The sequence below is a fragment of the Pogona vitticeps genome, chromosome 3 (genome assembly GCF_051106095.1).
Source record: "Pogona vitticeps strain Pit_001003342236 chromosome 3, PviZW2.1, whole genome shotgun sequence".
NCBI classification, from domain to species: Eukaryota; Metazoa; Chordata; class Lepidosauria; order Squamata; family Agamidae; genus Pogona; species Pogona vitticeps.
In genome coordinates, this window is record NC_135785.1 from 240,229,915 (window position 1) to 240,256,455 (window position 26,541).

The 26,541-nt window shown below is 38.8% G+C and overlaps 1 protein-coding gene across 11 annotated transcripts in view; it reads right to left on the reverse strand.

Moving 5' to 3' along the window:
- Nucleotides 1–26,541, reverse strand: part of PAN3 (poly(A) specific ribonuclease subunit PAN3) — an 88,608-nt gene that overhangs the window by 26,245 nt on the left and 35,822 nt on the right. For 10 of the 11 annotated variants that reach the window (XR_013543360.1, XR_013543359.1, XR_013543361.1 and 7 more), the window contains 7 exons: nt 17,083–17,233; nt 12,478–12,725; nt 10,092–10,196; nt 8,363–8,420; nt 5,791–5,952; nt 5,377–5,493; nt 5,182–5,283 (listed from right to left, as the gene is read on the reverse strand). Coding sequence is in view for 7 of the 11 variants with exons in the window: in XM_072993743.2 (XP_072849844.2) it covers nt 5,182–5,283; nt 5,377–5,493; nt 5,791–5,952; nt 8,363–8,420; nt 10,092–10,196; nt 12,478–12,725; nt 17,083–17,233 (943 nt within the window). In the remaining 4 variants the exon portion in view is untranslated. The remainder of the gene's footprint in view (nt 1–5,181; nt 5,284–5,376; nt 5,494–5,790; nt 5,953–8,362; nt 8,421–10,091; nt 10,197–12,477; nt 12,726–17,082; nt 17,234–26,541) is intronic. The other variant, XM_072993741.2, reaches the window with a different exon arrangement.

Genomic DNA, 26,541 nt, shown 5'->3' on the forward strand with positions numbered 1-26,541 from the left:
CTGGGGTGTGTGTGTGTGTCGTATCGACCTTTTAAGGCTCATTACACATGGTACTGTCAATGCTACGAAAGAGAACCCTGATACAGAGAACTATTCTGCACATGTATGTGTGAGTAAATCAACTGTTTGTGCTTTGTAGTTACAGTTATAAGAGTGTAAGAGTTATATACAGATTTTGAACTACATGGGGGTGTCCAGCAACCCTAACCCTAGCATTGCTGAAAGGCAGAAGTGTACATTAATAATTAAAAATACATCAATATTTTAAATTTTAAAAAACAAATGAAACAAGCTAAAAAAGCAAAAGTCAGCATCCAGGGACTCAATTAAAAGCCTGTCTGAAGATGTGGGTCTTTCATTGTTGGAAAAAGAATAAAAGGAGGGGAGCTAAAATAAGTTCCCAAGGGAAATAACTCCACAGTGAGAGCAGCCATAGATTCTTGGGTCACCCTCTTTCGTGTCCAAATCAAATGTGCCTGAGAGGGCAATGAGATTGAGAGGAAGGCCTCTTTTGAAGATCTTAAGAACTGGGAAGGACCATATGAAGATATATGGTCCTTCAGATATTATTTACACTTATACTATCAGGTACAAGAAATGTTTTGCATTCAGCAACTCCAGTTTAAGAAAAAGGAGTCCGACTATATTGACCCTAATTCAGAGACATGCCTCAAAAAGGGAAGCAAATACACAAGACTGATTTATGATTCGGGGGTAGGCTCTGCTACCTCCAATCCCAAAGGCTTCCCTAGGGTAAAAGGACCCTCAGAACCTGAAATGGGTGTGTGTGGAATAGGAAACCTTAAATCTGTTTAAATTAAATATTACCAGCACTAGATGATGACATCATTGGGTCTGTGCAGAATTATGTGAACTGGATTTGGGCCCATGAATCAAACTCTTCATTGAGGAATTAATGTACTTCCGATAAGCGTATTTGGAACTAATAAATCTAATGCATCACAGCTATCATATATAAATTCACACAGTTTTGGAACTATAAAGAGCAGCATATGTATATGATTTCTGACAAAAGAGATTGATATTGGCATTGATATTTAGGAATTTTTGCGTTTATAGAACAATACATGGTGAAACTGAAACTTACAAAAAATATCTTGAGATGTGATTTATAGTTTCATTATCATGCACATTTCCCTTGACAGAAATTTGGCAATATTACACTGAGAGACAATTTCCTACAAACAGCTTGTTTTTAAAAATGTAATTGGGGTTTTGCTGCAAATATTGTTTAAAGAAAACATAGTATGTAGTGAAAACTTGCTCTACATTTTCAAACTGCCCACCTGCTCACTGTGCTTTTCTTTGAGCAGTTTTGCCAGCAATCACCCAAAACATTTTAAAAAACTCTACAGAGTTTTAGAAGTTTGTCATGCTGGCATGAGGGTGTTTAAGTAAATATCATCCCTACAATTCAGGCAGGGCAAACAGAAGCGCATGCAACATGCCTCTGAAATATATTCAGAAAAAGCATGCCCTGAACAATAATTCTAACTTTTTGTTTGATAAAATAGAAACACTGGCTACTTTAGGGAACATCATGCAAAATTAGAGAATATATTTTGTGACTATAAACCAGTGGAGGGGTGACTATTATAGCAATTTCCTGTGTCGGGCTCAGACTACCCTAGAAAGCCTACGCTGACCTTCCTCCTCAATGTGAATTTGTACCTGCTTGTGTGTGTGCTCTGCCTTCTCACTACTGTGCTTTCTACTCAGCCAACTACATTGGCCATCATCTAATAAGACATGGCAGCATATAAATCAAGCCCTTAATCCACAACGTACGTACACAGAGGGAAAGAAGTTCGCACCATTACCAGTTCACTGGTAATGGTGCGGCTAAAAAATATTGTAAATAAATAAATAAATAAATAAATAAATAAATAAATAAATAAATAAATAAATAAATAAATAAATAAATAGTGTGAAATGAGAAGTCCATCTACAGATTAGTAGGCAGTAGTTTAGTTTGCCCTTCTCTCTCTCACACACACAGAACTTGCCCTTCATTTTTGTGATTAAGGCTTTTGTTCTTGTTTTTGTTCTTATTTGGAAGCAAACAACTTCCTGCTCTAAGCAACAAGGGCAGGCACACTGAGGGGAAACTTATATTGTCCAAGTGCTTAAATATTAAAGTGTGTGCGCGAGGGGGGGGGGAATTCATCCAGTAGTTTACTAGCAAACTTCACCTTAACCGTGTACCTGACAGAAGTCACTTTTTTTAAATAAACGTGATAAAGACAACATACACAAGTTGTTTCTGAAATATTTGTGTGTTGTTGTTTAGTCGTTAAGTTGTGTCCGACTCTTCATGACCCTATGGACCAGACCACACCAGGGCTTTTTGATATTACAGTGAATGTTGTAACAATACATTTTGGCTGAGTCTCAGAATGGATTGCTGGCTGAATCTGAAATGTAAAAGAACTGATGCTATTGATGAGAGCACATCCTGTTCAAAGCATAATGAAGCCCTTATAGCAAGGAATATCTGTCAATGAGACCCTTCATGAGAAACTTTAAATAAATATTTCATGTACTTTAGGATTTAAATTCTTGAGTTAAGTCTTGGTGCTCTGCGGCAAAAAAAAAAGATATTTAAAGAGGGTCCGTGGTAAAGAAAGGTTTAAGAATCACTGGTCTAGTTTAGCCATTCTCAGTGGGTGCCATATGCCATACTTAAAGAGGGTCACAGATTTTAAAAATGTGAGAAGCTTCTGAAAGGTTACTGTTTGTGTTGTATCCTTCTTTGACAGTGGCCCTGAAACCTGAGAAGCTCCTAAAAGGGCCATGGCCAAAAAAGGTTGAGAATGGCTGGTTTAGATTATTCAAGCCAGGAATGTTCTTCTTTTTTAACTTGGATGACTGTACAGTTAATCAAAGAGCAACTATGCTATGAATTTGGGAGTGTTCAATGGTGATTCCCATTCATTGGTGCCCACACAGCAATACCATTCAGACAAACTCTTCTATTGAACCTATTTCAAATTAGAATTAAAAAAAGAATTAAAGAAAGAGATCACTGCACATCCCTAGGAGCAAGCATAGGTAATTGAGAAAGAATTCTATTAACCAGGAAGCAGTCAAGTTCACATGTGTTCAAGTATAAAAATAAACCAAAATTGTTATGAGATCAATTCTCAGAAGAAAATGTTGCACCACATCCTTGACAACAGAATTCTGGGATGTGTTGGCAAATGACAATACAGACTGGAAAAAAAAAACTAACCACACTGTGACAACAGAACACAGCACATAAAACCAGCCATGTAACCACAATTGCCTTCCGTCAACTGCCAGATGGCAATCTTACGAACAACAGATCAAGCTTTTTCAATTATGAGTTCTCTGAGCACACACTATGTACTTTATTAGGAAGATTTATATCACAATAGTCACAGAATTAAATTTTCAGGCTTGGCTTTCAGCACTTGGATTTAGTGCCTGCATTGGGAATCAAATTCAAATGTCAAACTAATATCTGGTTAATGAAAGATACAGACTTCAGTTTGTAAGACCTGAGCAAGGCTGTTAATGACAGAAGGTTTTGGAGATCATTAATTTACTGGGTCACATAAGTTGGAAATGACATGATGACACACAACAGATGAAACTGTCAGTTGGTGAATGGCTGAGTGAATCCTGTAATAAGACCACTTTCTACAATTAAAAAGCTTTGAGCTGCCAAATGCATGCTAAAAAGACACGAGCAAGTTACAATTTTTTTCTACACTCTTTCAAAAAAAAGAATCTTCTATTTCACTAAGTGTCAACTTTAGTCAGAGCTTAGAATGTTAGGTTAAAGAAAGAATTAGCTAAAGTTATATGCAGGAATTAGCATATTGCTATTAACTTTTTAACTAGAAAACTTTTAACTTGTTAGATTAGCATATTTTATTTTATGTGCCATCAAGTTGCTTCTGACTCACTGCAACACTAACAGGGATTTTCCAGGGTATGTGACATGTTCAAGGTGAACTATTGTCAGCCACCAGTGAGTTTCCATGACAGAGTAAGGATTTGAACCCGTCTCCTGAATTCTAGTACAATACACTGGATCTTAAATTAGTTAAAATTAGCATTATTAAAACCTGAGTTTTTTAAACTCAGATCCTAGGCAGCTATTGAGGTTATAGTGAATCTTTTCTTACTACATCCAAATCAGTTCGAAATCAATGTCCCACAAATGAAAAAGAAAAGAAAGGGCCTCAGTTTTCTATGGATAGAATTTGAAAAGTAATGCTATTTGAAGCAAAATCATGGTGCATCAGTTTTTGTGCAAAATGACCTGCAGGTCTATACACATTGCAAAAGAAGGTATATTCTACAGACCTAGCTAAGCTGTGCAGCCCACAGGTGCCCTCAAATTTGCCTTCTGAATGAAAAAATAAAATGAAATACTGTAATTAATAAGACCGAACAGCAAATTTTGCTGGTATAAAAAACAAATGATGATTATAGCTACCAATAGCCTTCACACTAGCATAGGGAACAGATCCCCATCAACCATGCTGCCTGGTGTCTGATGCAAACCAGGGAAAGACAGGATTAACCACATGGATGTAGGCCACTTTGTGGCCCTGCCTGTCTCCCAAAGAGCGAGGGGGGGTGACAATGGTTTTTAAATTCCCACATTGGCCAAATGTGACATCCCAAGTCCACCAAGAAAAATGCTCCTGCCCTGCTGGCTGTCCTAAATTGGCTGCATTTAACCAAGGGTGGGAGCAGCTCCATGGAGACACCTGGGAGGAAAGAGTGCTGCCATGATGGTGTAGGCTACACTATCCATCCCCAAAGCCACCACTGCTGACAAGACACAGCTCCCAGGTGAGTTCTGGATCACTGCTTAGGATGACAAGCACTAGGTCACTGTACTGAAAGTTGAAATGCTACTTTACAACTATGCAAACTCTTCAGAAATAAGAGGAAAAATAAAACACACAGAAGGAAGGGCTCGCAGTCTAAGAGCCGTCTGCTACAGAATCAACTTGTTCTTAGCCTCCTTCTAGAACTGGATATGAGCAAGAATACAAGCTTTATTATGAGCCTGATGTGAATGCAGCACAACTACAGAATAAAACTTTCTGAATTTTTGTTGTTTCTAATTCTGGCCTACTGGAAAAAAAAAGAGTTACAGGTCTCATTTGCTGGCCTTACCCCACTTCCTTTTTGTGAAATAGGCATCAGCACTAGGATCGTTGAAATGTCTGCTCATCATAGTCTCTCCTCCAGCGTGGAAGTCATATGCAAACACAAGAGCTTTTTAAAAAGAGTCCGAGGTGAGAGTTAGGTATGCAATTGATGCAAATCTTCCAATACAACTGGCCAACATCTTAAAAATCAGAAACTTACAATGCTCCCCAAATGCTTTAGTGGTGAATACTTCTCGCAAGGTTACGATATTTGAGTGCTGTATTTTTTTCCACATGTCAACCAACACCATGCATTTTGTGTTAACAAGACGAAAACCTGAGAAAGAGAAAGTCTTTCATACTTTAAAGATTCACACTTTTAATAGAATTTTCAGAATTTGGTTCAAAATACTGAGCTGCCACCAACAGAGACACACCAAAACAAAATTAATTTATTTGCTCATAACCTATTCCATTGATGGTTAGTTGGGCCAAATTTCTGTTCTTTATTTCAAAGGAATGATTCAATTTGAAATCAATTTGTGATTTATACACAATAAAACACAAGTGTTTTAAGACTTAAGTACTGATAGCAAAGAAATTTTAAAAGATGACAACTTAGGATTTCCCTCACCATGTATCCTCCGAAGGCAATATGGCAGATCATCTTTGCTATTTACAGCTTTGTAGCATGATGTTATGTACCCAAAGTTGCTTGTTTTCTGTATCCGATTGGGTGGTGGCAGTGGTTCTAAAGGGAAAAGGCTGTGGTAGCTGTCAACTTCTGTTGGAACAGCTAAACCAGTTTACAGAAATATATTAGATACTACTTTAAATTATGAAGAAAACAGTTACTACAGACATAAAGAAGATCAATTAGAAGTCAACACACACACTGTTTAGAAGACTGCAACAAAGTTAAAAGTTCAGGACAGCCTTGTTGCAACTTATAAACCACTTTTCCACACTATGCTTATTTGCTTTAGGAAAGACACAAATTGCAGTATTAAAGAAAAAATGTTAGTGCAGATGCGCAAGATCCTGATTAGCTATTTTATAAAGATGGCAGAAAAGAGTGTATTCAATCAGTATTAATCATAAAGGGAGAGTCTTACATCAAGCAGCCAAATATCTTAAAGTGCACACCTAAGAGTAAAACTTTGTAGGATACTTGTGAAAGCTCTGTTCTACTTAAACAAGTTTTACACAAATATTTAAAACCCTTGCTTGCTATGACCCAGGTTTTTGTTGCACTGAATTAGAAAAATTGAGAACTGAATCTTTTGTATAGACACATCGGCCGGAACCATACTGGGGATTTATGCTGGCATAAATATAAGTGCATAAATTGAACTGGTGAACTACCACTAACTAAAAAGTTGCCACTTCTATTCCTGGTCACATGACCAGGAATATGAGTGGCAACTTGCTAATTAACTATCATTCACGACTGCAATACATGCAGTTATACTTGTGCCAGCACAGATCCCCAACATGACTCTGGCCACTGTTACTACACCCTTTCCTTCAACCAAGATCATACTCTCTAGCTGCCTGTTCTAGTCTTTCCAGATCTGGAATGTCAGCCTAGCTGCCACATCATTCTGCTAGCAGTTTTATACAGCAGAAGCTATCCAAAGACTCCAGAAAGGTCAGAGGCAGACAGCTGAGGGTGGAGGCACTGCACTTCACCATAAACTGAATTCTTAATTCCTGCTTGGCAAACAGTCCCTGCCACTTCACAGGCGGGACAAGAATGAGACTCAAACATACACTTTCTTAAGCAGATCCCTATTTAGTTACAAATTTAATGCATCACAATCCACCATTTTAGACACATGGCTACAATTTTATAGGCACAATGGGCATAGTTACAGAGATGGAACCAGAGTGAAATGGACTGTAAATCATAAAACGTTATACAAAAATGTATCTTGGTCTTAAAGATGTCACAATATTACTTTTATTTTTGGTCTGTTTATACTGAAACAGGCTAACACTGCCACCTCTCTGAAAGATTCTAGAATTCAGCAAGCATCTTTGTAACTGGAATGTTCATTGCCACAAACAGAACTCAAGCATGCACTTTAAGAAATCAGTTATTTTATATACAGCAGTTGAAATGCTATTGCTCTGCAGAGTGAGTAGGCCCATTAAATCAGCTGGGATTTGGTGAATCAACTCAGCTGTATATTCCTGTGATTCAAATACTGTACACCTATTTTAGTTGTGACTTACTATGCTAAGCAACAGGATTTCAACAACTTAAAAGTTTTGTTTGTACTTGAATCTAGAAATTTATTTGAAAATTAAGCTGTAGGACATTCCCTCCATATTGCTGATTTCTAAAAACAGAGCTGCAGTCCAGAGAGTTCCTTTTCTGAGGTCTGAGCTAGTTTTTTCATTCCACTTTACCTTTGAGATTCTCCTAATTATTGAATTTCAGGTATACATTGAGACAACATCTATTCCAAAAGACCGCTACACTTGGAGAGTTAAAGTGCTCTGGTTCTGCAGCCAAAGAAGCTAGGCCTTTTCACATCTTGCCTGTTTACTGAAGATATTTACTTAAGTTTCAGGTTATGTTACTGTCATTGTGAATATTAAACTGCCATGGCTAAGAAGTATTCTCCAGTTAACTGGTTTAGAAAGCTTTCTTAATGATTTGTGGTGATCCTGATGCATTTGGTCTAGCAGTTTTACACTTTAATAAACAAGTATCAGGCAGTACCAATGAAAAACAGGCCCACTGTATCACAGTGCAACAACCAAAATCCTACTGGTTATTTACAATGATAAACAAGTCGTAAAGTCCAGTTGCATCACATGCAATGGTGAATTGTTGATAGTTAAATAGTTGCTGCTTATATTCCTTGCTGCATGCTAAACTCGGTATAAATCCGTGATTTATGTCACTACACTTATGCCGGCATAAATAACCAACTGATTTCCGGCCTTTATTCTGTGACAAGAGCAAAAAAAAAATCCAGCTAACTTCTTTGAAACTTTCACAGGATGTTTTGTAGCAGTAGGCTGGGGAGCCTTGACACATATAGTTCAGATTTTCACTTGATCCTAAATCTACCAGTTTTGTTTCAATATGCCTTTAACAATTATATGACTAATTTAGTAGAGTTACAGAGCTGAAAGCAAGCTAAACAACAGTTTAGATGTGCAATTTAAATCAGGCATGTTTAATTACTTACCAGGCATATCTGCTTGATCTATCTGAGCCATTGTAATTAAGTGTCTGTTAATCAGCTCCTATAAAGAATAAATGTTGCATTCTTACCGATAAAAACACAAAACTCTAATTTGCTTTTTCTTATATCTGGCTTTGGCAAACTGTAGCAACAGCCTTAAATAGAAGGCTCTAACTTTGGATCTATAGATTCTTGACAATGCCTGGCAAAGTGACATTAAAAAGCCCATATACAGCTATTCAAACTTTCTGTCTCAGGGATAGAATTCAACTATGAATCCATAGCTTCTACTATGTGGCAAACCTGCTTTTGAAAGAATTCCCCTGGAAATTCTGCCACATTTCAAAGAATCCAATTTCACTACATTTAACTTTTGAATTACCTTTCCTGGTGTCCAGTCCAAATCTTTTGGGTTACAATATAACCCCATAATTTCCTTCCTGGAATTTTAGTAGTTAATCCTGTTTGCCTCATTTACCTAAAGATATTCCACCTTTTTCCTCAGTGCTCGAACATAACTCCTTCAGATCTTCCATCATATACTACTCACTAGATCAATCTTGTATTTAGCTACAGTATTCACTTGATCACTATAGACAAAAATGGTATCCAGGTGAGTGTGCAGCCACTGAAAGGGGAGGGACACAGAGTGTCTCTCCTTCACCTCTCTATTCCTCCTGTACTCAAACCCTCTTAGGAGTAAAACAGGAGGGAAGAAATGTTAGCTTTCAAGATGTTTTGGACTTCTACATAAATAATCCCTTACTGCTGACTATGATGAATGAAACCCAATCACATGGAGTATCAAAGCTTCCCTCCTCTTGAGAGTACAGAGAAGTCTGTTAACTTTTACGGGACTTCTTACACAGCCACACAGTAATTAGAATAATGTTATTGCTTTTTGAATAGTTTAAATATGTACTGAATGTGGTACACTAAAGGCCTCCTCCAAAGCAGAGTGTAGTGATGTACCACCTCTTGTCTCCCCTACAATTAGTTTCCTAATGTTTCCCAGCACGGGTGCTACTTAATTTTCTTACAATCCTGGAAAAACAGATTCAGCTTGTTTTTAAGAAACTGCTTCAAATGCTTTTCTTGGGCAGCAATTTGCTAAACATAAAGAATAATCTTCCTCATCCTCATCAAGATTCAACTTATCACTCCAGTTTATTCCATGAATTCTAAGCCACTTTTTCCAAGTGCTTAAATCTACATGTCAGGCAAAGCTTGATACAATAGAAATAATTTAAGATTCATAAATAAGACAAAGAAGAAAAAAAATGCAAATGTGCAGGCAGAGTTCTGATATTTCAAATAATCACAGCACCCCCCAAAAACAATAAGAGATATTTAAAAAGAAGGCGGGTTTCTTTAAGAAAGTTTGTGTGGCCTTCCAAAGAGATCCATAAAAATGTGCTGCTATAAACAGATTCATTGTGTGCTTTTCCATCACTGTGTATTGAGCAAATCTTAAAAATCAGACTTGTTAGACACGTAACTGTCTTACTCCTTCATAGCCTGTACATGACAGCAACACAAGATGATTATACATCACAATCTTTTCAGTTTTAACATACGTGTTGGATTTGTTAACTTCCTCACAAATACAAGTCACTGGCTTTATGGTGCAGTGTTATGCACAGCTGTATGGATTGTTTGAACAGAAAGGCAGTACAAATAATACATGAATAAAATCTACCACTATTATTCTATATTATTTTTTTAAACCTACCTGTCTGAGTTCATCTGCCATAAAGAAGGAAGGTGCATTAGCTTTTGGCTGCATGTAAGCAACATGAGGTGCAGTAGGAGGATAAATGTGGTAATTTGGGAATACCTATGAAAAATAAAATCAGAAGCAAACTGTTTTTAGAATCTGGAAAGTTAACAGAGTTACCAGGTCTCCTCAAAGTGCTTGATATGAGGGATAACAAACAAGCTATTTAGACATTATATAGTCCTTAAAATGGTAGATTTGATTCTTATGGTGAATGGCTGCTTCTAGCAAGACCAGCTATAACCACAGATACAACTTCAGGGAAGTTATCAAAGTTTGAGAGAATTTTTTTTGACAATTATGCATTTCTATGGAAAGTGTACAAACTTCAGAAGAGGGATAACAGGACAAAGCAAAATGCACGAGGAATCTAAATGCATTGTAAGGCCACATAAAACAATCTTAGTAACTGCCTAATCTCACATGACTCTACCAGGTTCAGAGGCCTTTCTGAGGACACGTTCAATCTGAGGTGAGACAGGTCATGTCTAGTAAAAGGGTCTCTGTCATGATATCACCCATTAATAAAACTCCACTGAAAAGCAGACATAGCGCAAAGATTTTTATTTACTCAAACTTTGAATGTAGGAATAGGAAAAATGTAGAGGGCCAGTGTGGTGTAGGGGACAGAGTGGCTAAGATATAGGAGAGTTGGGTTCAAATCCCCACTTGGCCATAAAAGCTCACTGGGTGAAATAATGTTGCTTGGTGAAGTGAGCAGGCCCATGCAATCAATGGAATTTACAGAGGAGTTGACTTACCAAATCCCAACTGATTCAATAAGCCTACTCTAGTCACAACCTATTACACTAAGCAACTGGATTTCAGACACTGGGGGTGGGTGAGAATGGTAAAATCACTCCTTAAATAGCTCACATATCTTGAAAACCTTATTAGAGTTCTTAAGATGTGACTTGACGGTACATAAAATAGGCAAAATATTATTTTCCACTGACAGTTTATAGCTGTGCAAGTGAAAGTCTGCAGCAACATAAACAATTTGTTTTTCAAAGCAAATTACAATACTACCAAACTGTAGTCATGCAAAAGCAGGACACAATGATTTCACTCTGAAACAAGGACTGGAAGGAGCAAGGACCTGGTTTCCAAACCAAACCATGCTGTCATGCAAGCTGGACATATGTTGGAAAAAGGTCTCCACTGTTTCCCAAAGTGATATAGCTGTCATTTGCTGCTGTTGCTGCACTATCAAAATTTGGTCATGCCCTCTGTCAGAGCTACCCATTCATATTTTATATCTTTCATCTACTTTTAGTTGAAACCACTGGTGACTTCTCTACTTAAGCATTTATTTTTAATGTTATATCATTAAGTCAATGTTCTTGTTGTTCAATTCTTTAACTATAAGATAGTCTGGGAAGTCAACTATGACATTATCTTTCATACATAAATGTATATAAAATAAAATGAAATTAAAATAAAGGGAGGGGAGTAGAAGAGGTCTGTTTATTTGACATTTCAGCAAGTGGCAACCATACTCAGGTTACGCATGCAGTAAGCAAGGTTTTGTTGTTAGCCACCTTCCTGGTGCCCACTAGGATTGATCTGCCACGGCAGAGGACATGCCTTCTTCTCTAAGGGGCCCTTCAGATGGAATTACGTTGAAGGTGAAGACACAATATCACTGAGAGTCATCTCCACTGCCACCATAACTAAGCTTCCAGATCTGTGCAAGTGTCTTTATCCTCTTCATCCCACATTCACTGTCACCTCCTATGTCAGGCTGGGGTAGGCATTCTGCTAAGTAATTCATCTGAAAATACAGCACTGCCTTTTAATTATTCTGAACACTGGCTCATCTTACCTGGGAAGATGTTACTATCTTTTTTCAATTGCCAGCAGCTCTCCATGGTCTTGAGAAAGACTCTTTACTGATATCAGACAATTTAAGCACAGATCTGTCATGAACGGAACCAAGGTCGTGCTGCATATCAATCATGTAATCTACTATTGAGCTACTGTAAAGAGCTGCAAACAGAACAGAATATTTGGAAGGAAGCTACAATGGCTGTATTCAGCTATCACAAGCAAATATGCTTCATTACGAAAGGAACAGGCCAAAGCAAGGCACTGTTTATCGCAATGCCTAGGTGCAGCCATCATCCCCTTTCTCCATCTGTGTTTAGTTAATGTAGAAAATGAGGGGACAGAACAGAAAACTAACTAAAATTAAAATTCAGGGTAGCAGTCAAGATTAACAGCGAAGCTGTCATCATTATTGAAGGTATGGTACATTACATTTTATACTACCATATTACTGTACTCAGTATAAGCATTTATTGACAAGGCAATGCCTTTGTAAACAAAGCTAAAATCTTACCATTCCAGTTAGAGGTGCTGGAGTTGTGTCAGTATAGAAATAGGTTGTGCCACCCACCGTTTCCTTCTGAATCACCTGGCCAGTAGCTGGGGGCTGTGAGACAGCATTAGTCACTGGTGTAGAGGCACTAGTAGGCACCATATAATTTGCTGGGTTTGGTGTATGACTTCTTCGTCTAGGAGCAGGAGACGTGTGAGGAGTAATTTTAGGGGAATGAAGGGGAGAAGATCCTGCTGACAGTGACATTCCTTATGAAAATAAAAGAAGAAGAAAACTTACGGGTAAAAGCACATTTGTTCCATAGTGAACTCCAAGGCTTGGCAAACTTAATTTCCTTGCAGATAAAAACAAGACAATTCAGAACAGTAGAACAAGATACCACAAAGTTTCTCGAGTTACTGAAGAGCTCAGTCTATATACAGAACTTAAACAAAATGATTAACCACAACAGTTACAACTGGCAAAGGATGTTAAGGGTTCCTAAGGGGTAGTAAACGACTAATAGCAAATATTTACAAATATTTGCAAGCATTCAAGGCATAATTCTATCCCAGTGTGATCTGGTAACTTGGTTGTGGCTTGCAAAAAGACCAGGTACACTGCTAACTATACTATAATTTCCTTTAAGCCAACACCTTTAAAATTACACATGTTGTTTCTGCAAACCATTACATTTTATGCACACTACACAGTATAATTCCAGGTGCAATATATATTCCAAGTATATATGTATCTAAGACACCAGAGTTAAACAGTGTTCCAACTAGATTATTCTTTTCAAGAATTTAAAGGGTCAGCATTAAGATCTATATTGCAGAATCTACAAAAATTTTAAACTCCAAATTCTCTTATATAAATTCTACATTTTAAATCAACTGGTCACAAATACTGTACTATAAAAATGAGATACTAGACTAAATCCAGGAAGTAGCAGAATAAATTTATTGCCAAATTACTGTTTTATTCATTCATGAAGTAAATCATATGACAACATAAAACCCATTTTGTAAATTTCGTTATTGTAAAATTGTAATGTTTATTGCAGTATCAATCCAGTACTGATTCTAATATTGAATAATATTGAATAAAAGCATTCTGCAATTTTGGCTTCTCTGTATTGGTGACATATGTGTTAGGTACTCTTAGAGGCTTTTCAGTTCCCTTTGATCCAAAAACTATCCTGTGCCCCTGACAAGCATCTCTACAAACCGAGGCATTGATTGATTTCATCCACAAAAGAGGGAGCAAGTATACAGGACAAGCCACTATTCGAGACAGATGACATATTTTGGATGAACAATGTCCAGGCTCCATCACAAGGCAAGCAGGACTCAGAAAGAGCTCCACCTATGACCCTGGAGAGCTACTGCCAGAGTAAAAAATCAAATCCAATTGAATTGGATCTGGAAGTTGAGTCATGGCAACTGGACTTCTTTCTTATTAGATTGAAACATTTTGCTACTTATCCAAGCAGCTTCTTCAGTCTGAGGACTGAATAGGCTCATTGGAAGTACAAAGGTCTAGGGTTGAGGGAAAATCCCACTTCTACATTGAGTGACTTTCCCTCATCCCCAGTCCTTTGTCCTTCCAAAGATCCTATTCAGACTAAGGGGAAGTGAAACCAATTTGGAGGATATTTCAGGGATCTCCAACCAACTCTCCTCAGGCTGAAGAAGCTACTTGGATGAGTAGCGAAACATTTCAACCTACTAAGAAAGAAGTCCAGTTGCCATGACTCAGCTTCCAGATAACCTTACTTGGATGACTGAGAATCTTCACAGATATATTGAACTGGATATGTGACTGGACTTTGTATATGCGGCCTCATATATTTAAAAGAATTATAGATGATAAAAGCATCAGTTTTAGTCTTCTTTATCAAGCCATACTGGTTCCACTTCACCAAAAGACTGCAATGTTTCCGTTCTTGATCAATGTTTGGAAACATCCTTCAAAATTAGAAACATTGCTGGCTTCTCTGAACTTGAACTTGAAGATAATTTTTCTACCTACTAGAAAGGAGGGCAGCTTTTTTGTAGCATGAAAAATGAAGGTGTCATTTGCATACTATGAATCAGTGCACATCAACTCATGCACTACATACTGCAAAATTTAAACTTTTTGGTCACCCCATTCCCTTCCTCAAAATGGAGACCCGGAAATTTTATGAACTGACCAAGTTATTAAAAAATGGCATAAGATGTGAATGGCCACAAATACCTGGAAATGAACAGTACAGTGGTGCCTCACATTAAGATGTTAATTCGTTCCAGCGAAATCACTGTAGAACGAAAACATCGTAAAGCGATTTTTAAAAGCCCATAGAAACGCATTAAAACCCAATTAATGTGTTCCTATGGGCTTGAAACTCACCGTCCAGTGAAGATCCTCCATAGCGCGCCCATTTTCGCTGCCTGTGCAGCGAGGAATCCGTCCCAGAAAATAGCGGGCAGCCATTTTTTTTAACCCGGCGGCCATTTTGAAACCGCCGATCAGCTGTGCGAAAATCTTCGCTTTGCGATAATCAGTTAGCGAAGCAGGTAACCAATCATCGCAAAGCAAAAAATACCCATAGGAAACATCATTTTGCGATCGCTTTTGCGATTGCAAAAACTTCGTTATGCGATTTCTTCGTTAAACGAAGTGCTCGTCTTGCGAGGTACCACTGTAGTTGATTCATATCTGCCCATATAAAGAGCTTCCTTTTTAAAACAGGCTTTTAACAATTGAATTGGGCAATAAAGAGTCTTTGATTTTGAAATGTTGCATATTATTATTCTCGCTGTGTTAAGGTTTTTTAAAAATGTAAACTAATAGTTTTAATGTTATTATATATTTAATTTTTACAATATAGTAACTTATTGGCTGAAATCCTGCCGCACAACCTGTGCTAGGTAAGGCTGATGATGTTATCAGTCTTAAACAGCATATGTTAAACCAACAAGATTTGAGCCACTCTATTTGATAATTTGAGAGCCAATTCACGGTCAGAAATGCAGCATAAAAATGAGATTTAGAAAAATAAGCTGCCAGAGAAACATTAGGCCATGGTCCATAGCTCAGTGATAGAATAAATGCTCTATATGCAGAAGACTACACTTTCACTTCTGTGAAAAGTGTCAAAAAGCAGGTGATGTGACAAGCCTCTGCCAGAGACCACAGAAATCTGTGGCTAGTCCTAGAAGTAAATGCTAGATGAACTAACTGTTAGATTTACATAGCATACACAGAACAATCCAAGAAGCTGGCAAATATTATTCTGCTATCCTTCTTTCCAAGGATGCTACTCCAAATAGCCACAGTAATTCGTGGTTCCTCAAGTGTAATGGATGCTTCCTCAATGTTCTCCAAACATACACAATATTTTCTGCATCTTATACATTTAAACGATTGACTTTTTATAGGCAGAAATACCTGCTCTTTCAACTGCATCCCCACTTGCAGTATATCTTTTCAGCATATCTTCCAAATGGGGTGAGAAAATTGTTTCAATTTTTTGTTAAGAACCTACAGATTTAGGTATCTGAGCCTGAGGCTGAGAATGCAATTCCCCACTGTACCTCTTTGATAGAGGCTGGATTCAATTATCTATAGGGTCTTTCCAGGTCTGAGGTTCTAAGATTATTATTATTTATCTTTCTGATTGAAAGATTAATAAACTAATTTAATTCCTTCCTTAACGAGGTAGTCTTGTCAGACTCAAGAGAAGCATGCCCTCAATTTCTTTCTATATTTATTTAATATATAGTTTCTATATTTCTTTCTATATAGTTTTCTATATAGTGGTAGGTGGGACTCGTTAGCCTGGGAAGGCAGCCCATTTAGGAGAAGGAAAACTCTGATTCCAAACCTCCACTGCCTTGTGGCTATATCCACTGATGGAAAAGGCTTCAGGAGTTAACCTTGAGCCAAAATCCAGAGCTGAAGTCCTGGAGGCAGTTCATGTCGTTCTGGCAACTCCTGTGACGTTGCTAGAACCAGTTGTATTGGCTTCGGCCTTTCCATTGGACTATTTCAGCGATGTGGAGAGGAGGGATTTGCTGCTTGGGTAACAGCCTATCCTCCATATTATTTCACCAAGGCTTCATGCTCTGGAGAGGACACTCCAGCTTCGCATACAGCGTCAAAGTCCTCCATACAGAGCACAGTACCATAGTCTCTCGAGACTGAAAGATGCCTATGATGAGTTTTAAAACCTTATTTTTTCCTATTTAAAATAATGCACTTTATGGTAGCTTTAATTATTAAGAAAATAAGAAATTGTCAGCAAAAGCCCCCCCCCCAAAAATTACAAGTTGAATACCATGAATATAGTATTTTTTCAAAACGAAGCCATGTATTCCAAATGCAAACATTCCTACCTCTACGAAAGTTTATATGCCAAGACAATGAATTTGGCCATGACAAGCTGCGACAGGACACTTTACCACCATAAAATCTACACCTGAAATCTTACTGTTTCTGCTACATACGTAGGTCCCAAACTAAAGCTATTAAAATGCAAAGTCAATAAAATCCATGAAACCTTATTATATAGTTATTTCTAGTTTTACTAGTGCTACTAAGAGTCATAATCTAATGTAAATAAAATTCATCCAAACTCACCTGGTGCTAACCCAGCATTTGCAGGACCTCCCATGGAAGGATGAGAGAACAAGGCTTGGGAGAAGGCAGACATATTTGACTGTGACATATTACTGAGTCGGGAGGTTGAGCCTCCTTTAGGAATAAACTCACTTGCCGTTGGATTTGGTGCCTGGTTAAAAATGAAAGCAGAGTATGCGTTAAGGGAGAAAATATACTTGCCTCCTGAATAAATCAATTGTATTTTAAAAGATACAGACTCGAAGTTATAAAAAACCAATACATAAGAATCCAGAATCCAAAGAACTAAAATTAGTTCCTGGATGTCAATAAAGAATTGAGAATTGTTATTCCTTGTAGGAAATCTTTATGCCACACAATAAACTTTTCAAAATTGTTCAAGATTAACAAGTTCCTTGACTGTGGTTAAGCTGCTTACCGGCTATAGGAAACCTGCTGGAAAAAATGTTTCCATGCAACTTCTCCTATCATCTAATTTTGCACACTTGCATTACAGCCAATTCAGCCAAATTTATGAGACAGCTATCAGCTTTATATTTAAGTGTACACTTTACAGAGTATAAAGGCTTAGTGGCAAGGGCGCTCCATATTTGCCCTTACAAAAGAACACTTCTTTTTATATTGTATTTTTCTATCCTATATTTGAATTTTCAGTGACAGCAAAAAAATATCCTGTAACTCATATAGGATAAAGCCTTTGTTTTCACTTTATGTTACATATTTAAGTTTCATTAATGTCATGGAGGTGTGAAATTCTAAATCTAATCTCCATATTATTAGAGAATTCAGGTAGTCCAGCACATACAATAGTATTTCCCTTGGGCTTGTGTCATGGTTAACACACAGATCTGAGCTCCATGAATAACAGAATACAAATGTAACAAGTGCCAAAATATAGCTGGCCTATTAACATATAGCAAATAAGTGGCAGGTTTTTCATTTGCATTTTTTGCTTTGCCTTTGTGTTTTTGGAATAAAGAAGCAAAATTAACAGCCACCACTCAATTATTGTTATATTGTGTTTCCCCGAAAATAAGACGGGGTCTTATATTAATTTTTGCTCCAAAAAAAAAACTCATTAGGGCTTATTGTCAGGAGATGTTTTATTTTACAGTCATGTCATCTTCTGGTTTTTGCACAATGGTGGAGGCCGGGGTTTCACTTAGCTAGGGATTATTTTGGGAGTAGGGCTTATATTACGAGCATCCTAAAAAAATAATTTGTTTAGTCCTTAAGTCGTGTCCGACTCTTTGTGACCCCCATGGACCAGAGCATGCCAGGCCCTCCTGACCTCCACTGCCTCCCGGAGTTTGGCCAAATTAATGTTGGTAGCTTCAATGATACTGTCCAACCATCTTGTCCTCTGTCATCCCCTTCTTCTCTTGCCTTCACACTTTCCCAACAAGCAGAGAGACAATATACAGCCTTGTCGTACTCCTTTCCCAAATTTGAACCAATCAGTTCTAACGGTTGCTTCCTGTTCTACATATAGATTTCTCAGGAGATAAATAAGGTGCTCAGGCACTCCCATTTCTTTAAGAACTTGCCATAGTTTGCTGTGGTCCACACAGTCAAAAGCTTTCGCATAGTCAATGAAGCAGAAGTACAGTGGTGCCTCCCTAGACATTTACCCCGCATGAGTTTTTTCACTAGACATTGACTTTTTGCGATCACTATAGTGATTCGCGAAACAATGATTCCTATGGGGGAATTTCGCTGGACAACGTTTGGTCCCTGCTTCGCAAACCGATTTTTGCTAGACGATGATTTTACAGTTTCCTCCGCGCTCGCAAAGCAGGTGTTTTAGGGATCTAAGCTTCACAAGACAATGATTTAAACAGCTGATCGGCGGTTCGCAAAGCGGCTTTCCTATGGCCGATCTTCGCTAGACAATGATGATTCTTCTCCATTGGAACACATTAAACAGGTTTCAATGCATTCCAATGGGGAAATGCTTTTCGCTAGACAATGATTTCGCTAAACAGCAATTTCAGTGGAACAGATTATCATCGTCTAGCGAGGCACCACTGTAGATGTTTTTCTGGAACTCTCTGGCTTTCTCTATAATCCAGCGCATGTTAGCAATTTGGTCTCTAGTTCCTCTGCTCCTTTGAAATCCACCTTGCACTTCTGGCAGTTCTCAGTCCACATACTTCTGAAGCCTACCTCAGTGGATTTTCAGCATAACCTTGCTAGCGTGTGAAATGAGTGCAATTGCACGGTAGTTGGAGCATTCTTTGGCACTGCCCTTCTTTGGGATTGGGATGTAGACTTATCTTTTTCAGTCCTCTGGCCATTGCTGAGTTTTCCCAAATTTGCTGGCACATTAAGCGTAGCACCTTAACAGTGTCATCTTTTAAGATTTTATATAGTTCCACTAGAATGCCATCACCTCCACTGGCCTTGTTGTTAGCCATGCTTTCTAAGGCCCACTTTGACTTCACTCTCCAGGATGTCTGGCTCAAGGTGAGCAACCACACTCTCTGGGTTGTCCAGGACATCCAAATCTTTCTGGTATAATTCCTCTGTGTATTCTTGCCACCTCTTCTTGATGTCTTCTGCTTCTGTGAGGTCCCTACCATTTTTGTCCCTTATCATGTCCATCTTTGAACAAAAAGTTCTTTTAATATCTCTATTTTTCTTCAACAAATCTCTGGTTTTTCCCTTTCTATTATTTTCCTCTATATCTTTGCACTGTTCATTTAAGAAGGCCCTTGTGTGTCTCTCCTTACTATTCTTTGGAAATCTGCATTCCATTTTCTGTAACCTTCCCTATCTCCCTTGCATTTTGTTTCCCTTCTCTTCTCTGCTATTTGTAAGGCCTCCTTGGACAGCCACTTTCTTGAATTTTCTTTTCTTTGGGATGGTTTTCATTGCCGCTTTCTGTTCAATGTTATGAGCCTCCACCCATTGTCCTTCAGGCACTCTGTCCACCAAATCGAGTTCCTTAAATCTGTTCTTCACTTCCACTGTGTATTCATAAGGGATTTGGTTTAGATTATACCTGACTAGCCCGGTGGGTTTTCCTACTTTCTTCTGTTTAAGCATGAGTTTTGCTATGAGAAGCTGATGATCAGAGCCACAATCAGCTGAGTGTCTTGTTTTTGCTGACTGTATAGAGCTTCTCCATCTTTGGCTGCAGAGAACATAATCAATCCGATTTCGGTATTGCCCATCTGGTGATGTCCATGTGTAGAGTCGCCTCTTGTGTTGTTGTTGAAAAGAGTGTTTGTGATGACCAGCTTGTTCTCTTGACAAAACTCTATTAGCTTTTGCCGTGCTTTGTTTTGAACTCCAAGGCCAAACTTACCTGTTGTTCCTTTTATCTCTTGACTCCCTACTTTAGCATTCCAGTCCCCTAGAATGAGAAAAACATCTTTCTTTGGTGTCAGTTCTAGAAGGTGTTTCAAGTCTTCATAGAGTTGGTCAATTTCAGCCTCTTCAGCCTCGGTGGTTGGTGCATAAAGTTGGATTACTGTGATGTTGAAAGGTCTGCCTTGGATTTGTATTGAAATCATTCTATCAGTTTTGAGAATGTATCCCAGTATTGCTTTTCCCACTCTTTTGTTGTCTACGGGATTCTTACCCACAATAGTAGATACGATAATCGTCTGAATTGAATTCACCCATTCCCGTCCATTTTAGTTCACTGACACCCAGGATGTCAATATTGATTCTTACCATCTCCTGTTTGACCATATCTAGCTTCCCAAGGTTCATAGATCTTACATTCCAGGTTCCTATGCAGTATTCTTCTTTGCCGTATTGAATTTCCCTTCACTTCCAGGTGCGTCTGCAGCTGAGTGTCCTTTCAGCTTTAGCCCAACCACTGCACTAGCTCTGGAGCTACTTGTACTTGTCCTCCACTCTTCCTCAGTAGCATATTGGACGCCTTCCGACCTGCAGGGCTCATCTTCCAGCATCATATCTTTTAGCCTTTTGTTTCTGTCCTTGGAGTTTTCTTGGCAAAGATACTGGAGTGGCTTGCCAATTCCTGCTCCAGGTGAATCACGTTTAGTCAGAACTCTCCACTATGACCTGTCCATCTTGAGTGTCCCTGCACAGCATAGCCCATAGTTTCTCTGAATTACTCAAGCCTCTTCACCACAACAAGGCAGCAATTCGTGAAGGGGTGAAAAATCATGCTAGGGCTTATTCTCAGTTAGGTCTTCTTTTCAGGGAAACAGGGTAGTTAAGGAAATCTTAGCAGATAATGTATATTTTACTCAATTTATTGATATTCAAAAGTCACACAAAACTAACACTGGGGAAGCTCACTCAAACCCCTAAAAAAAAAAACCTCCCACTGTAAAAGCCATCGGCATAGGGCAGCAAAACTAAACAGGCTCCAGAAAGCACTGCAATACTGCATTCCTTAAAAAAGTGGATGTTTCAGCAAAGCAGGTTGCAAATTGATGATCCTGTACACAGCTGAATATTTAATCAAAATGAGAATCAGCAAAATATACACCAAGTTCACATATCTTGGACATTTGTATCTAAGCCTGAAGATTTACCTTGGCATAATCCAAACTCACTGCTTCTGTTAACAATGAACTATTACAGCTACTATTCTTTGTTTGCAAAGGCTTTACATCTTTGCGTACAATATTTGCCCAATTCATTTTGCTGTTTTTTTGTATGAGCCTATCAAATTACTAAATCTAAAAGCCTCAAACAATACATGAGCAACAGATTTGTAGCAAGTCTCACTGAACTCAGTGCAGCTTACTCATATAGGATTGCACTACAAATTACTTTTGCACTTGCATCAATTTTTAAGTAGCTAAAGCAACTGAACAAGCCAGAAAGTTGGATATAAGAGAGAGAAACATCTTTATACAAAACTGATTAAAAATCTTGGACAATCTTTTCCTAAAGCAGAAAGGATACAGAATTTAAAAACTTAAGTATAGGTGACAAAACAGAATGACAAATAAATCCTGCCATGTCAAAATTCACTAAAATATCACCACACTGTCAACAGGTCTCTGTTATTACAGAGAACAGATAGAGAGGAGGCAAATGAATAATTACAACCCCATTCATATGTGAATTCTAAATACCTCAAATAATATGTTAAAACGAGAAAATATGGGTTTCACATGTTGACCAAACTAACCTACATTGGTTAAACTTCCACTAGTATTAAAAACACAACTAGTTGAACAAAGAAAAAACAACTGTATGACAGCTCCACTAGCTTCATAAATGTAATACCAGGCAAATTCTGGTCTAAGCTTTAAAAGAGATTACATTAAGGCAAGATACCAGAGGTAGGAAAAAAGATACATATGTAGAGGGTCAGGATATAACCCCTCAGATAATTCATTCTACATCTCACCTTCCACATTAATCAGGACCCAGAGGACAATTCAGTATACCTCAGTGCTTGAAATGCCTGGCTGCAGCCGAAGGGCTAGGAATTCAAACCTTCACTGTTCTTCAGAGAGGACCAGACAAAATCACCTGGAATGTGTATGGCTGATGGGATTGTGTGCCATGTTACTTACGTAGCGTTCGAAAAGCTGCACAGTAGCACAGCACCATCAAAAGGAAGGCTTGCTAAACCACTTAGAATCATAGAATAATGAAGTTGGAAGGGGCCTATAAGACCATATAATATAACCCCCTGCTCAATGCAGGAATACAAATCAATCTGTCAGGTGGTTGTCCAAATTTTTCTTGAATGCCTCCAGTGTTGGAGCACTCACTACCTCTAACAATAATTGGTTCCAATGTCGTCCTGCTCTTATATCTTTCCCTGATATTCAACCAAAATCTGGCTTCCTGTGACTTGAGCCCATTGTTGCATGTCCTGCTCTCAGGGATGATAAAGAACAGATCCTGCCCCTCCTCTGTATGACAACTTTTCAACTATTTGAAAAATGCTATCAAATCTCCCCCATCTTCTTTTCTCAAGGCTCAACATGCCCAATTCTTTCAGTCTTTCCTCAAAGGGCTTAGTTTCCAGCCCCCTGATCATTCTTGCTGCCCTCCTATGAACTTGTTTCAATTTGTCTGTATCCTTCCTGAAGTGTGTGTTTGGAACTGGACACAGTACTCAAGATGTGGGCAAACGAGTGCCAAACAGAGGGGAACTAATACCTCACAGGATTTGGAAATTATACCTCTGTTAATGAAGCCTAAAATAGCATTTGCCTTTTTTTATGGCCATATCATACTGTTGGCTTTTATTCAGCTTGTGATCTACGATGATTCCAAGATCCATAACATTTGTAGTATTGCTGAGCCCGGTATCCCCCATTTTGGAACGGTGTGTTTGGTTTCTTTTTCCTAGGTGCAGTACTTTGCACATCCCTGTTGAACTGCATTCTGTTGTTTTCAGCCTAGTGCTTAAGCCAATCTAGATTATTTTGAATTTTGTTTCTGTCTTCCAGGCGCATAATCTGCAAATTGATTAGCATTCCTTGAATCCCCTGATCCAAGTCATTAATAAAAATGTTGAAGAATGCTGAGCCCAGGACTGAACCCTGAGTTACTCCACTTGTTACCTCCTCTCAGTTTGAGAAGAAGCCTTTAATCGATTCATTACTCTCTGAGTACAATTCTGTAGCCAACTATGTATCCACTTGACAGCCATTCGATCCAGCCCCACACCTAGTTAACTTGCACTTCTAAGTACAGTGGTGCCCCGCATAGCGAGGTTAATCCGTTCCGGATTAACCTTCGCTACGTGAAATCTTCGCTAAGCGGGAAGTAAAAAGCCATTGGAACGCATTAAACTTCATTTAATGCGTTCCAAATCGGCCCTAAACTTCCCACTTAGAGAAGTTTCCTGGCCCCGGGCAGCCATTTTCGTGCCCTCGGCAAGCGAGGGGAGGGCGCGAAAACGCCGTGCGGGGCCATTTCAGGTCATCCGCGGCCGTTTTGAAGCTGCAAAACAGCTGTTTTGCGGCTTCAAAACGGACCCGAAATGGCCCCGCGTGGTGTTTTCGCGCCCTCGGCAAGCGAGGGGAGAGCACGAAAACGCCGCGCGGGGCCATTTCGGGTCGTCCGCGGCCGTTTTGAAGCTGCAAAACAGCTGTTTTGCGGCTTCAAAACGGACCCGAAATGGCCCCGCACGGTGTTTTCGCGCCCTCGGCAAGCGAGGGGAGGGCACGAAAACGCCGCGCGGGGCCATTTCGGGTTGTCCGCGGCCGTTTTGAAGCCGCAAAACAGCTGTTTTGCGGCTTCAAAACGGACCCGTAATGGCCCCGCGCCGTGTTTTCGCGCCCTCCCCTCGCTTGCCGAGGGCGCGAAAACACCGCGCGGGGCCATTTCGGGTCATCCGGCGCCCATTTTGGAGCCACCGAACGCGGCTCCAAAATGGCCACCGGACTCCCCAATCGTCGCAATGCGAGTGCGGCAATTGGGTGCTCCGTATAGCGATCCCGAAAAAGGGGATCGCTATACGGATTCGTCGTTATACGGTGCGCTCGCTAAGCGAGGCACCACTGTACTGTACATCTAGAAAACCTTGGGAAGATCACTGTAAGTTGTAATCAACTTGACATCATATAGTTACCATTAAATGTATTAATAAACAACACTTTCACTGTTTACCAAAGATTAGGCTCTTACTGTTGTAATACAGAGGTTTGCAAATTTGAGGCCTCAATGTTCTTGGATTACAAATCCCAGAAGCCTCAGCAAGCACACCCGATGCTTAGGGTTTCTGGGAGTTGTAGGCAAGGATATGTGAGGTCCAAAGCTTGGCTCCATGACTAAAGAAGCAATTTCAGCTTCAGATTCTACCACTGCATAATTCTTTTTTTTTTTTTTGTGGCAGTTTCCTTACATTGCCACTTTTACATTCATGTGTGCTCTCATGACAAGGGTACAAGGTAGGAATTCACATTCATGAGACCATATTCCCATTTTTCCTTATAAAGTGCTTTATGTGAGCAGTGGCTCATGCAAGTGAGGCTACAAATATGGACTCCTAGTAACAAAAAAAAATACTTGTGAGAAGTAAAATAAATTATTGTGCATATGAACAAACACATACTGAACAAGAATCATATTTCTCTCAAGTTATCTCAAGTTCCTTTAAGACTGAAAAAAATTCATTGATAATCTGCTTAAAAACGTATAAAAGTTTTTTTTTCTCTACAGAAAAAACAACAACCGCTCACATTTGTGGCTCGACCTAACCACCTATACTTTCCAACCTTTTCCTGTAAACCTTCAATGCAAACATGCCAGAGACCAACATGTACATGCATCAGGCTTCCATTACTCCAGTCAGCTCTTATGGCTATTACAAAAACTGCACAACATGAGAGAAAGTTAGTTCTACAGAATCCATTTAACTTCTATTCTGAGCAAGACCAAAGTATTAGACTACAATGTAAGAGTTCATGGGTGTGGAAAGAAGCATGGGTACAAAAAAACACAATGTAAAACAAATTCTGCAAATGTGTTTTAAAGTCTGTAGATACTAGGCATACTCCTTGTATATCTCCACAATGAGTCTTTTATTTCCTATAGAAGCTAAGGGGAAAAGCTGGAAGTCTAATGGAAAACTGTTTTGCCTACAGATTAATCAAACTCGCAATTCAAAACTACGTTAATCATAGTTGCCTGAACAGTGTATAATTCATTCTCTCTCTGGATGCCCTTTTCTAAGATGACACTACCTAGAGAAGATACTGAAATGAAATCAGGTCATTCCATCCAAGAGATCTGCCAAAGTACACATCTATGTAGGTCAAATCATTAACAGGAAGAAAATCACCACACCCTCACTTATGCAATAATAAAACCTAAGTTAGGCACATGAGAACACTGAGATACTAAAAAAAAGGGCTAGTATAATTTTTGCAAAAAAAGTCAAAATATTCTTCTCTCACATAATAGCTATAAATATATAAATAGTGATAAACAGGATTTATCATTACACATTCTGAGTTGACACACATTCAGGTGGAGATCTCAGTATACAGAAAGCAGCATGAATAAAATTATTCCATCCTCACATCCTCTAAGCTTAACTAATACAGAATTCTGCTATTCTATCTCTTTCACGTAATATAAACTGAAAAAACATTAAAAACAAGATCTCCAGAGCTTTTTCAGACTTTCTCAATGCTGTGATTGTTTTCCAAACACTAGAAAAACTCCCATGACCTTCATTTCATAGGCACTTCAGTTATAAGATATGGCATTAGTAGTATAAGGGCATTTTCCCCGTGGTCAAAATGTAGCATATTGCAACTTTGTTGTTTAGTCGTTAAGTAGTGTCTAATTCTCCATGACCCCATGGACCAGAACACGCCAGGCCCTTGTGTCTTCCACTGCCTCCCAGAGTTTGGTCAAATTCATGTTGGCAGCTTTGATGACACTGTCCAACCATCTCGTCCTCTCTCATCCCCTTCTCCTCTTGCCTTCACACTTTCCCAACATCAAGGTCTTTTCCAGGGAGTCTTCTCATGAGATGTCCAAAGTACTGGAGCC